Source organism: Morone saxatilis, unplaced genomic scaffold (genome assembly GCF_004916995.1).
Source record: "Morone saxatilis isolate NCDOM2014 unplaced genomic scaffold, NCSU_SB_2.0 Contig3, whole genome shotgun sequence".
In the NCBI taxonomy this organism is placed as follows: Eukaryota; Metazoa; Chordata; class Actinopteri; family Moronidae; genus Morone; species Morone saxatilis.
The window spans coordinates 15,618,733-15,632,549 of NW_023339873.1; the positions used below are offsets into that span (position 1 = coordinate 15,618,733).

Consider the following 13,817-nt stretch of genomic DNA (forward strand, 5'->3'; position numbering starts at 1 on the left):
CTGCAACTAAAAACTGTTATTACAGTTTAATCTGTCAATTATAATTTTATTTTTAGTATTCATGTCTAGAAAATATCAGAAATGATTGAAAAATAGAATATTCCCAAGCTGAACGTCACGTCTTCAAAATGTTTCTATAGTTCAAACAATACTCTAAAACATGAATAACCAGTTATTCTCACATTAATGGAGCTGAAACCAGAAAATGTCTGCCATGTTTTGTGTTTTTTGTTGTTGCATGGTTGGTGAGAGCTGACCCTTAGCTCAACACTATGACGACTTGTCATCAGCAAACTGAAAATGACTGCTGTCCCGCAAAGTCAAATCCCAAATGGAGGTTTTATGTTGTCTGGGTGTAATGTGACATAATTTCACACACTGTTACCATGGCAACCGCTTACAAGGCTTCTATACAAGAGGCTGCCGTTTTAAGCTGCATCACAGACAAAAGTACCTCATAAAGAAATCTATCCCCAAAATGCAAATGCAACCTCAATGCATTAACCAACAGAGTGCTATCAAACATAAGTTACTCTTTAAGTGCTTAGAAATTCCTAGTTGAAAAAGCAAACAATCTAATGTATTTCTTCTCTGTCATCTTTAGGTTTAGAAATGTTATTTGTTACATATTTTATGTGACATGTCTGATTCACAATCTATTGATGAGGTCTCTCCTGTCCTGAGTTGACATCAAGAGATTCCAAGATAAAAATAGCCGACCTCCTGTACTGTATTTCCCACACTGTGGGGACATCCAATGGGTAAAACAACCCTAAGAATAAAATTAACAAAATATACGATACATTTCTATTTTATACTTTTATACTTCTCTGCAGTACCTTTGCCACCTCTATCTCTCTCACACACACTTCATGTACATTCACACACTTTCTCCAAATAGCACCCACCCACACACACACCTCAGTAGTAAACAGACAGAAAGTGATGGGAGACTTTTAGTCATCATGGTTTGAGCAATTTCACTAACTCAAACCGACAGTCTCTCTTTAACCTACATGACAATGTAATATTCTTAACATGGACATGAAATAAGTGGTCTAGTGGTCTGGATTTGTAAGGTGTTTTTATAGTCCTGACGCGTTACCAATGTGGCATGTTACAGAGTTTAACAAATGGATATCAAGCTGACTGTGCGTCAGTGTGCAGATAAATGGCCAGCAGCCGGCACAATAGGACAACTCTGGCTGTTAATCACGGCCGCTACAGAAAACAGATGGCAGTTATTTCTGAATGTGCTAACGTAAGGGAATGTTCCCGTGGCTTTCGGCCCATTACAAGTCGTCCACACAGTTAGGACGCAAAGACAGATGACAGTCATGTTTGACATCTCAATGAGACCTAACAGGATGAGGTAGAGTTTGGATGAGAACAACGAGATGACTGTGACGCAGAGGGAGGGCACCAGTGAAAGACGTTTAATAGCTGTGTGTAAACAGGCCTTAAATCTAGCGTGTAATGGGTGAGGTTACCAGCTAAACTGAACAACAGATTACTTGTTGCTTCTATTCAGGCACCAGGGGAAAACTGGTCAGTGAGGTCAGTACAATGTCCTCTTCACGACACCAGCTATTCTCTCCAAGACTGAAGGAGACTGTTTAACATTACAGGAGGTATCTGTTTACTGATTGTGGTGAACTTTCAGTTTTTAAGATTGAAAGTTTGCACAAAATGGTCTAATATATTTTATCTCTTTCTGATTCCTACCCATGTTTTTTTTTGGGCCCACTGTAAGACTTGAATCATCAGCATAATGAGGAAACCTCTAATCTTAAATACAGTAGTGTGACTGATTAAACCATACAGGAGCCTTCCTTGCTACTGTTGACTGTTGATTTACAAACAACATTGAGCGACACATGCAGAATTGAAAACATCACTCTCTTATTATTCGCACTCTAGAGAAATTTGATCAGTTTCAATGTAGTAGGATGAGGAAGACTAAGTGGATTGGCCTTCCAAGGTCTGGACAGTTAGAAAATGACAACGTTTGTGATTCTGCTGTATGTTGTGTCAGAGAATTAAGTGAAGCCGTTATTTGAAGTAGTTTGACCTCATCTGGCCTTTACCCTCTCTGCCAAGTTGACGTTATCTAGTCCTTAAACCAATAGCTAACGTTTACCATGACAATTAGAGACAATTATGTACAAAGTATTATCTGTAGTTTCAATTCCTCAAACTGACATGGGTCTAAGTTCATTTTCCTCAGTTTGTGAGAGTTGATTTTCTGGCAAATAAACAAAAGACAACAGCTGGACTTTCACTCTGTCAGACAGGCTGCTGTGAAAGATGCTTTGTCTCTGCAGGTCACGCTGACCAAGGCCTGGCTCTGTGGGAGTAACGGTATGGCCAGTTTGAGACTGGACCAAAAAGCACTGCAGCCAAGGAACTCGGGAATGGTGAATTTAGTCGACATTCACAATGTTTCTAAATGTTATAATCCGTAAGGTCCCCTTCCCCTCAGAAATCATCTACAGTTGGATGTTTGAGCTTCACACGATGTTTGTGCAGTTTGACACTAGAAAGATGTTTTTTACATTCCTCAGCTGAAAATGGTGAAAAGTTTCTCTGTGCTCACTGAAAATCAGATTTTACAGGGGGCCTAAGAACAATTTGTGACATCACAAATGGTGTGATGTAGAAGCTTGAAGCCACCAGTGCACATACACTGAGAATGGACTGTACAGTGAAGTAGGAGACATCTTGTGTCCAGCAAAAAAAAGCAGAAAACTGAGTTTGTTTGGTTGTGAGACAATACTGGTAAACCTTTGGGAATAGAGGATCTAAAGTATCCAGTCCCATTAATCAATGACTGTACTATTCCTAAAACTTCATCAATCAAGTACCCACTCACCGTGAACCACTAGTGACTCAGTCTGCATTTTCATATCTATAAAATGATCAACCAGATGGTAGTATGTTGGAGGTCAGTGTCTTACCATGTGGCTCTGCTGAGACTGGGTGGCGCCATACATAGTGATGCCATTGGTTGGTGGTGCCAGCTGTGGTGTGTCTGATTGGATAAAGCCCCGTCTGTCAATGAGACTAAACAGAGAGAAACAAACAACGGAGAAAGGTGTTAATTCACAAATATTACATAGCAAATGGTGTTACCCATTAAGAGATTAAATACAGTAGAGCAGTCTCAACAAATAGATTCTTTTGGAGCCCTGAAATCCCGAAAACACAGATGTACAAATGAAACAGTGCTGTATCATACAGCCAGGTTGAGTCAATGGGAGTTGGAAGGATTAGCAGAGTGCAAATGACTGTGTTAGTGGTCCCACACTGTTCACAGAAACAATAGTGTGCAGGTGCAAATGTGTGCTGCATTATTGTGTACAAGCCTACAAACATTTGAGTCTTAACACTGAGATCTTCCACTCACACAAACACATAAAATCCCAACTTGGTAATAAATCACTGAGGTCCTGCAGTGGAGCACTGGAGTGAATCATTGTTTCTGTCCTAATGTTAATGCTGCAGAACTCAGCTGGTTAGACAACAACCTGCTGAACTCTCGGTATACACATAGACATGTGTGTGGTCATGAGCCAGATCTATGTGATAATGGCTATTTATCAGCCAGATAGAGGTTGATCTGACAAAGCAATCTCTAGCGTGCGCACACACACATCTGAGGTGTTAGACAGCATAAACAGGGTAATCATTTAACAGAGTGTGTGCTGACAGCGTGTTCCTGTGGGACTGAGCTGGATTCAGGTGGAAACGGTTTAGAAGAATCACAGAGACAAACTCTAGGAACCAACAGCAGTGCTGGTAATGAATACAGGAACGTCTGCAAATGCAGTTAGGAGGAAACAAGCATAAAAATATTTATGCATGATTTATTAGAAAATGTGAGTCAAGGTCTCAGCAGGGAATGAAGTGCGAGAGGTCTGTATGTGTGAGAGGCAGCGTTGCTTACATAGTTTGAGGTGAAACATTCCTTTCTTACTGGTAGAGCCAGCTGTGCAATGCCTGTGGCTGGCCACAAACACACACACGCACACAAACACACAAACCCAGATGGCAGCCACCTGGGCACTGAGGACTCTCCTTTGCCACCCACAGGTATCATTATTGGTGACTTAGGGCTTATAATGGCCAGAGCACAGTATGGCGAGAGAGAGCGAATGTTCCCAGAAGCCTCCATCGTTGCTCGTCTTATACTTCGCGGGAGAGTATGTGTCTCTTTAGATGTATTAAGTAAGACGCGAAGGTACTGTATGTATTTGCTAAACTAGAGACTGTGATTCTCTAACGCCTTGATTCCATCATATCCGCGACACGAAGGGCTGAAATCTGGTGGAATCACACGCATTATCTAGAATGGCTGCAATCAGCTCTGGTGGACACGTTTGTTCTCAACTGTTAAATGGGTGCAAAGCAAAAGACAAAGTTAAAGGCTGCATGTTCCAAAGGCTAAGAGATGTGTGTGACGTCTTGACAGCGTCACTGAGTACTGTATCTTCAGAGTGGGTACAGTGGCCAGTAAAGATAAGAGCAATAGTCAGTATCTCTGATCCAGTGAGTAAGCACGAACACATTTCTAACCACGATGAAAGAAAAAAGGGCTGTTTAAGTCAAAGGAAAAAACTGTTTCACAGAGATCAGTAATGAGAGCTGTTGGTACTGAATAGTGAGAATAGTTAAGCTGGGAGGGAATGTGCAATGTGTACTGACCCTTACAGGCACATGGACATGAGAATGTAGCTGTGACAATTGACCTGTATTTTTATTAAATCATGTGAACTGCAAAAGTGTGAAAAAAAAAAAAAAAAATTTGATCTTGGATTTGGTTAAAATGGGCTTGGAATTCTTTGTACTCTTGCAGCATCTTAGTTGCTATGTGTAGAGAAAAGGCTGCAGGCAGACTTATTTCAAAGCAGCTTCTCAAATCAAAAGGAGTCTTGACGAACAGTTTTATTTCAGCCTTTGGACACAACAGAATATTACAATGAGGGAAAAAAAACAGGTGTGACCTATTACTGTGAAGGTGAAAAATTACAGAATGGGTTTTCTCAGAGCAAGGAATGATAGGGCTTATATGTCATCATCTGGGCACCTGGAAATATGTAAATCATCTCATAAATACTATCATGCACATTCACGTGTCACACCTTGGTGGCAGGGGTCCACACAGGGCTGCACAGCAGTTGGTGAATATATTGCCATGGCTGTAGGGATTATAGTTGTCCTTCCCTCTTTTAGAAGACCAAGACCCTTTTATCTGGAGAAGATCACAAAACATAAGTCACAGTTTTAGAGGGACAGATTATTATATCTCCAGTCTCACTGGAATCAAGACTCTAAGACTATAACAGAGATTATGTTTGTGTATTTTTTTAATTTGTTACACAAGATCTGAGGTTCTAAAGTTATGTTATTGTGGCTTTAAAAAATAATTTATACTGAACCGTAAACTAAGAAATTTTAATAGACAGCACATGTAACGTACTGATGTCTATTTCATAGTTGTTCATACTCACATCTTCATTGGTGGTCTGGTTGGAGCTGATTAGGTAGGTATGAAAGCCTGAGAGGCCCACTATGGACCAGACAGAGAAGAAACACACCACCACCTCCAGCACAGTGACACAATTAAGTCAAGGAATAATCTGCCACAGTTTCCATTTAATCCATCCTTACATTCAGTGAAACAGACAACACTGACAAAGACACACACATCAAAAACCCGTACGAAGCCAGCACGGATAAAAAAATAGTATAAGTTCTAACAGCTAGCATATTGACCTACAGCCTCAGGGCTGTCCCCCTCTTGCCAATAGTCCCTAGTTACCAGTTCATTTGGCTGGGACTGCAGAACACTGCTCATTTTCGCTGCTCTACATAAAGCACAAAAAGACACAATGTCCAAGAGGAATCCTTCTGCCTTTATGAAAATGAACTACAATGACCCTTAATTACATCTTAGGATAAAGTTTCTAAAAGAGTATCATATGTATAAAATAAGACCTACAAAATACCCAAACACTACAGGTTCACTATGTAGTACAGATAGATCCCGATGGGCATATTGAAAAAAAATGAATTACTTGGTAGGTCAGTATAATAATCTAATATAATAATGTAAACTAAATGCCCTCTTTTTTTCCTCGTTCCCCAATCTCTTCCTCCTTAGCAAGGACGAAATATGTCATCATTCACCTAGTACAAAGAACTGCTACAATACTATCGACGGCAATTCCCCTTTAATAAAGTCCTGTAGGACACAGGTCGTTATCAGCTTGGGTTGGCACACATTTCTCTGCCAGAGAAACAGTTATCTCACTCAGCCATAGAGAGAAAGGCAGAGAGGGAGAGACATCATAGCCCTGTGCTCTCAACTTCATTAGTGGCTTAGAAACAGTTGGGTATCATTTAGATTTGATCAATTCTGATTTTCCAAACTTGATCATAGATTCTGGTTATTATCAGAGAAGCGGAAAAAAATGTTTCACACTACAAAACACCCCCACATCTGTACTGTCTCATCACTCATTGTGTCATGTGTGTAAAATCTGGAATCGCCCAATTCATTCTTAAATTATGGCTAAAAACCCTAATGACCTTTGAGTCAAAAAGGTTTTAAGAGGTTTAAGAGAGCATTTGTGCCAAATTTGAAGAAATTCTCTCGAGGCATTCCTGTGATATTGTGTTCACAGGAATGGGGTGGACACATGGACAACCCAAAAACATAATGCAGAGTACACTGAAAGCAAACAGCAGGTTTAGGCTGTCATCAATATTTAAAAAGGTCAAATAAATGTCACTCTCTACACAAAAACAGTGTGTTGAAGAGGTGATAATAAATTTAAATTTTAACGTTAGGTGACTGCTTCCTACGTTTCCTGCCTCGATTTACAGCTAAAACCTAAGGTCAAATGGTGTGAAACCAAACTTTAATGCGGTGCCAAAATAAAACATTTGACATTTGCTCAGATTTACTGAAGTCCACATGATTATTACTGATGTCGAGACAACAAGCTGACTTAAAGGATATGTGGAAGCCTAAGACATCTTGCACACACTTGGCATCTATAACACAGATAGACACAGCAGCGCTCATATAAAATCTCACTCACACAACATCTCTGTAGAGGGAGTGGAGCCAAGTTAGAGCCAGATAAAATCAAAGACGGACTCAATCAAACAACAGAGACAGACTGACGAGCTGCTTCGCGTGCCATGTTACTCCAGTGGAACAGGACTAATCAGACGCGCACCAGTTATGCAAGTGCTGTAACTGGCAAGAGCAATGGATGAAAAGGCATTCTTGCGAATGAATTCTGATCAACAGAATGACCCGTATGTAATACAGCTAAATCTAGGGAAAGCTGGGTGAGTAAAAAACTTTGGACAGAGAGAAGCAACAATCTGACAAAACACTCAACACACATTTGACAGTAAATGCCCAAAATCTGTTTTCAGTGAAAGGATATCTGGCAGGACTATCTTTAAGTGCGTTGAGGAACCCGTTTTGATGGGAGCCTGTGAACAGAGAAAGACAGTCTCCATTAGACCACCAACATTAAACAACACTTAATGAATATGGGAATTTGTATCAGATATTAGGTACTACGTCCTGGCGCCATAACTTGCTACAAGCGCTTTCTTGTTTAAAGTCTGTCAACAAGATGAACTGGGCTAGGCAGAGGGTGCCCACTTGAATTTGCATTTCAATTTAGTTCCCAAGTGTGAAGAGTAGGATCACTGAGCCAGACGAAAGACCAAAAATTAAGTGTTGGCCAGCTATATGTGGCTGCAGGAGAGATCTCTTTGTCTTTCTACTATGCTTTTAATTGCAACTGTGCAAAATCCAACAAAGAGAGTGCAGATACATGTTCATTTTGAATTAGTCTTTACAGAATATATAAAATATTGTGATTAAAGATGAGATTTCAGCACCCGAAGCACTGAAGGACTGCGACTACTACATGTTTTACCACTTTTGTGTTTTTTTATGTATTCATAATCAGAGAAGTCAAACTGCTATGAAGCCTTTTTGCCAAATGTGAAAGCATTTAGTCTCAACACAGCATGGTTACAATCAAAGAAACAAGAACAAGCTCAAAAGGCTGTTAATCAGCACTACAATTTTCTAGCAGTTAATCTTGGCCCATATTTTTTCCTAGTGAAACATTGATCCACTGACTGTCATTTATACACACACACACACACACACCACACAAACACACACACACACGACACACCCAGACACCCACACCACACCAGCACACACACAACACACACACACACACACCACACACACACACACACCACACACACACACACAGGGTGACCAACAGTCCACTGCCTGCTCCCAGCTGGAAAGATGGTAACAAGCCAGAATGCTGCAGCTTTTCACAACGCCCCCTTACAACCTGCTGGCTCGATACACACCAAGAACACAGCCAGGAGGAGTGTGTGTGTGTGTGTACCATGCCTGAGCACAACGTCCTTCTTTCCCTTCCCCTTCAGCTTACTTACGTAAAATGTGTGTGTGGATGACGGAGGCGGAAGATTGAAGATGGTGAGGAAGGAGAGCGAGAGGATGAACATGTAGAAGAAACGGTAGTTCCTCCTTCCCACACAGTTCCCCACCCAGGGACAGTGATGGTCAAAACGCTCTGCGTGGACACAGAGAGAGAGATAGAGGGAGAGTAAGAAAAGATAATTTAGGATACAACGACACACACCTACAAGTCTTTTCTTTTATCACACCACACTGCCGCCACAGTGATATTTCTCCTGTCTGAAGTCTCCGTCATGCTCATGTGCTCCTGTAAAATCCCCACTAGAAACTGGGTTATATACTCATGGCTTAGAAATCAGGTTTCTCCAGAAGATGTCTATGTTTTCTTAATGCAAATTTAGTCGGGTTTTAAAAAAAGATCAGGTTTCTACAGTGCATGTAAGAACACACTACCAGTCTGGAGCTGTGGGAAATTAGGGGAAAGGTGAAGCGTCCCTCTGGGTCTTGGTATAATAACATACACATTTTTCACATAGTGCAAACCGGCTATTTATATGAACTAGCTAATAAAACAGGCTGGCCAACATGACTGTGCATGACTGAAAAACTCCCCCTGTCACCGTGGGACTGAGAGAGTGAAGGAAAGCACTTTTCTGGGTCAACAGATAAAGTGCCTTCAGTAAGACCTCAATTTAAGAATATCTAAAGACGTTTGAGGAATTGTAAATGAAGACAAAAAAAGAGGTAGTAAAATGTTGCAGTGTTCCTTCCATAGAGATCATGCAGCTAAGAACGACTGGGCTTTTCCAATATGTTAACACAGACAGCCACCTTGGTACAGTGTGCACAACTGAACAAAGTGCCTCTTTCATCTGAATATATGTGTTGTTTAAGTGAATAAAATGTCCATAATTCAGTCTGCAATGCATTCAAAACACACAATATGTATCTGAATGCAGCCGTATTCAACTACTTGATCATTTTAATGTGAAAAAGAAACTGTTCCAACATCCATACATACATCCATACATACATATAGAGTGCTTATTGTAAGTGTGGTTATTTAATCAACTCCACAGTCCTATGTCCGAGTGTGGACTACTAGCTGCGCACTCTGGTAGCTACTTAACTAATTAATCAGAGCCATTATTTGTTTAGTGAGGTGAAATGACCTGCTTTTGTCTTCATTAATCAATGCCTGTTTGAAGTGTGTCTGGGAACTGCAGCCTCTAGTCAGACAGGATAAAAAGGGGACAGCAGCTACTAGTCCAATCTGATTAACACGGCCTGCCACAATAGTCTGTAATATTAAACAATGCTAGGAGAGAAATTAGACTTCTGGTGCTCTTCTATGTGTGTTCATACACTCCTATTCTCAATTTGTCATTGTAAGGAAGCTTTGTGAGGATGTGTGAACAATGAGCATTGATTTCCACTGATATTCAAAACAATTTAAGAATCAAATCACTATAAACAATGTCAGAAGCATGTGTGCTGTTTCAAAGTTTCAGATTAACCTTTTACCTTATGGTTAGGATGAGGCGGTAGTGGAAACTAGGGGCACTGGCTGCTCATTAGCCTTAGCCCTCCTATTTACAGTGAAACCAAAAGCTTGAAACAGCAACTCGGACCTAAAATGACTAAATCAATCACAAAATCCCAATCCTCAGCGCACATAAACAAGCACTAAAACTTACAAACACACCAACTAGCATTAAAACACAAACAGTGAGACCATCTGTACAATATATACTGTGAAGAAATAAAAAGAGCAGGACATAAGGCAAAGGAAAGTGGTCTGTGTTTGTGTGTGTATCATAATTCTTATAAGCCTCTTCTATCACTCCCAGGGGGATAACTCTCTTAAAAAAGGAAGTGACTCTACCATATTCATATCTCCCACATCCACCAGGGAGGCACTATCCATTCTGGCTGCTAACTTATTTAAGAGCTTGTTAGCCCCCTGGCGTTTACAGCTCCAGAGGAAGAGAAAGAGAGAGAGAAGTCAAGATACAAGGGAAGCACTTGTACCACTTTTTCACTGTCAATGTGATCCCCATTTCCAGTCGAAGAGCAAGTGCCAAACCAATTTCTTACTCATATTGATCAATATAAACAAAACAAACATGCTAGAGTTATTAAATAATATTTCTCTCATTAGAGAAGGGAATGTTGGCCCATTTCTCCTGCAAATGACCTAATTCCCTGTATTATTATTCATCATACTTTATCTCTACAGCTTCACACTGAAACCTGGCTTTGGGGATATGGAGCCATGTTGGGAGGAGACCTGGAGCTTCGAGAGCAGAGGGGAAAGTAAAAACACGAGTTACAACTGACATTCATCACTTGAGTTTATCCCTCCCACCCACCTGCAGTACGGACAGTCCAACTATGTGTCAGTTTCTCATTTTTCATTTCCCTCCCATCTATGGCTCAAAACTATGATCTAAACATAGTTTTTAAACCTTATTCCCAAGAATTGGATATATACAACCACACTGCTGCACCTTAAAGGTTTTTTGTACCAAACATCTCCTGTGATTATACTGGTCTAAAGCAACAAGTATTTGACCTTAAAATAACAGCTTCAAAATCATTTTGATGCTACACTGACTTGTAATAAATGAGAATGGTTACCTCTTTCTTTATCACTCTGCGCCTTGTTGCTGCACTATTAACATTGGATACGATCTCCTGCAAGAAGTGCGTGGCGTTTTGTGGCACTACATCATACCCGACCAACTGTGTCACATATTGTGGGGAAACTGGATCATATTTTATGGAGAAAATGTTTCCTGGTTTTCCTCCGGCTGCTCTGCCTCAACTCTCTTTGATATACGAAGATTCCTGATGGACAGATAGCTTTACCTGTTGCTAAAGTAACTGCTAACTGCTGCAAACTGTTAGCTCAGTTAGCCGTGCAGCTAACAGTCCTAACTCTGCCCAGACTGGGAGCTCGGAGCAGGACAGGAGCTTTGGACCTCTAGGAGGAAAATTTGAACAATCCACCTAAAATGTGCACAAAATCCACCTTTGTGGATCGACATACATAGCCTGCTTGTGAAAATGACTGCCCTCCTATCTTTGTGTTCAGCTGCCAGTCTGTCTTCCTTCCTGCCAGCGTGCATCTGCCGCCTCTGACTACCAACTCCTCATCTTTTTTCCTGTTTACTACTTCCTCATCTTTGTCTCCCAGGGTTTTTAGTCAGCCCCACTTCTGACAGGGAAAGACATTTAAAGAAGGAGTTATCTCTGATGAGCGAGCAGCACAGAAACCCAGATGAGAAAGATACAGACACACAGGTCTCTGTATCTGTCTCTATCTTTTAGTAACTGCCTAGCTGTGCTCTTCGCTTTGTCTTCAGATGGAGCATGTGGCCGTGAAGACCAGAAATTCTCAAACATTATTGTACCTATTCCCTCCCTCCCTCCCCTCTGTGTGAATGCCAACTCTTGTAAGCATATATACTGTAGATATGCATAATAAAGTAAACATTTAGCTTGGCTGCATTCTCACATACAGATGCAATTTGTCCGACTTGAATTGTGTGTGCTAACGTGTGTTTGCGTATATTATATGTTTGTGTGTTTATCTGTGTGGGTGGGGGGTGGAGAGATAGATGTGTCAGCACATGTATCAACCCCAAGCTTATTCTAAGAAACAGGATAACAAATGTGATTCTCTTTCATATAAACAGATATTTAGTAGCAAAACAAACCATAAACTGGATAGAGGACGTTTGGTGATGGTCTTGACTGTTTGTGTTCATTATACTAATGTCTCAAAATGAATGTGGTCAAATTTAGACAGCAAATATCAGCCAAACATACACACTCGCATTCCAGAGAATTTCATTTTCACTCACCCACACAGTTGTCACAGAGGCTGCAGTGGGAGGCACGTGGCGGTCTGAAGATCTTGCAGGTGAAGCAATATTTCAGCTTGACTGTCTGTCCGTTGATGACCACCTCCTTGGTCCTGGGAGGAGGCTTGTAGCCAGTACTGCCATTAGCCACATCTTGGGAAAATCAAAGAGAGAATAATAAAAGGAGATACATAAGAATCACAGAGAATATTACTGCACAATGTTTTCACTCAGGCACGAATGGACACCCACATGCAGTACCGTATGTGGGTATGTTATGAATTTTCCAGTGGCACAAAAATATTACATGTTTATTAGGGAAAACTCTGGAAAGAACATACAGAGATACAGACAAAAAAAACAGAAAGTAAGTTAGGATAAACGTAACATTACGCTTGAAAAACCCACTGTTATAACTTCAATACTGCATTATAGACTATGATCTCTTTACAGTCTCCCAAACAGCCTCTAAAACCTTATTACATGAGGCACTACTCAGTTTCTATAACTATAACATAACTTTACATACTGCATGGATAATGCAGCCCAAACAACAGAGAGAATAACACTATATGAAGGCTACAGGTTACTAATGGAAAGTCATTTTACATTTGTAATGCAGTCTTGCTAGATAATAACAATAAATGTCCTGCTGCCTTGAAAACCTAAAAATATAACAGTCTATAGAGAATTGTATGCTTGAATGATTATTTATTTAGCACGTTAAATGGAATTTGTAAAATTAGGTACTTGAGGTACTATAAAAGGTATAGGTAACACATTTCTTTATTTGTAAGATAAACCAGTAGTTTCCACTAGATTTTATTGTTTAAGAGAGATGTTCAGGTTGTCTGGTTTAATTTGTGTTGAGATGAGTGAATCTTAAGGCTCCAGTAAAGTGAAACCTTTACTGATCTGCAATTATCCTTACCTTTGATAAAAAGGTACATGTCATGATATCAGTTGCTTGAAAGGGTTGAACATGGACAACCCACACAGCTCATTATATTTAATTAGCCCGACCATTTTAGCTCTTTTCATGAGCTACACAGATTCTGCTGAGGTGTGTGAACCACAACCAACCTTTGTTCGTTACAGTGACTCAAATTGTAACATAGTTCAGGGAATATAACCAAGTCTGGAATTCAACATGCACTTAACACCATGATTCTCACACTATAATACAAAGAAGAAAATGGTGGCACACTGCTTTGAATGGTCTCTGGTGGAGGAAGACAGCAGTGATGACAGGCTAAACGCTAAGGATGGGAGCAATGATAGTGATTTTCAAGCCATAAAAAGGTAGAACCTATATTCCATTATTGCTAAGCTCTATTTGAGCACTCTCACAAAACCCTGAGAGGAGATTGTGTGTAGGAAGATCATTTTGAGATGATTTACACAAAATCCTGTAGCATTGCTAACAGAGTGGCTTGTGTGTGTTAGTGGGG

General features: G+C 40.4%; 1 protein-coding gene across 1 annotated transcript in view; it reads right to left on the reverse strand.

Moving 5' to 3' along the window:
• The window catches only part of LOC118337085 (probable palmitoyltransferase ZDHHC14), a 43,419-nt gene that overhangs the window by 3,896 nt on the left and 25,706 nt on the right, over positions 1-13,817 (reverse strand). The window contains 7 exon segments of the mRNA XM_035673935.1: positions 2,958-3,063; positions 5,142-5,251; positions 5,511-5,613; positions 7,464-7,512; positions 8,512-8,539; positions 8,542-8,651; positions 12,367-12,519. Of these exon segments, the coding sequence (XP_035529828.1) occupies positions 2,958-3,063; positions 5,142-5,251; positions 5,511-5,613; positions 7,464-7,512; positions 8,512-8,539; positions 8,542-8,651; positions 12,367-12,519 (659 nt within the window).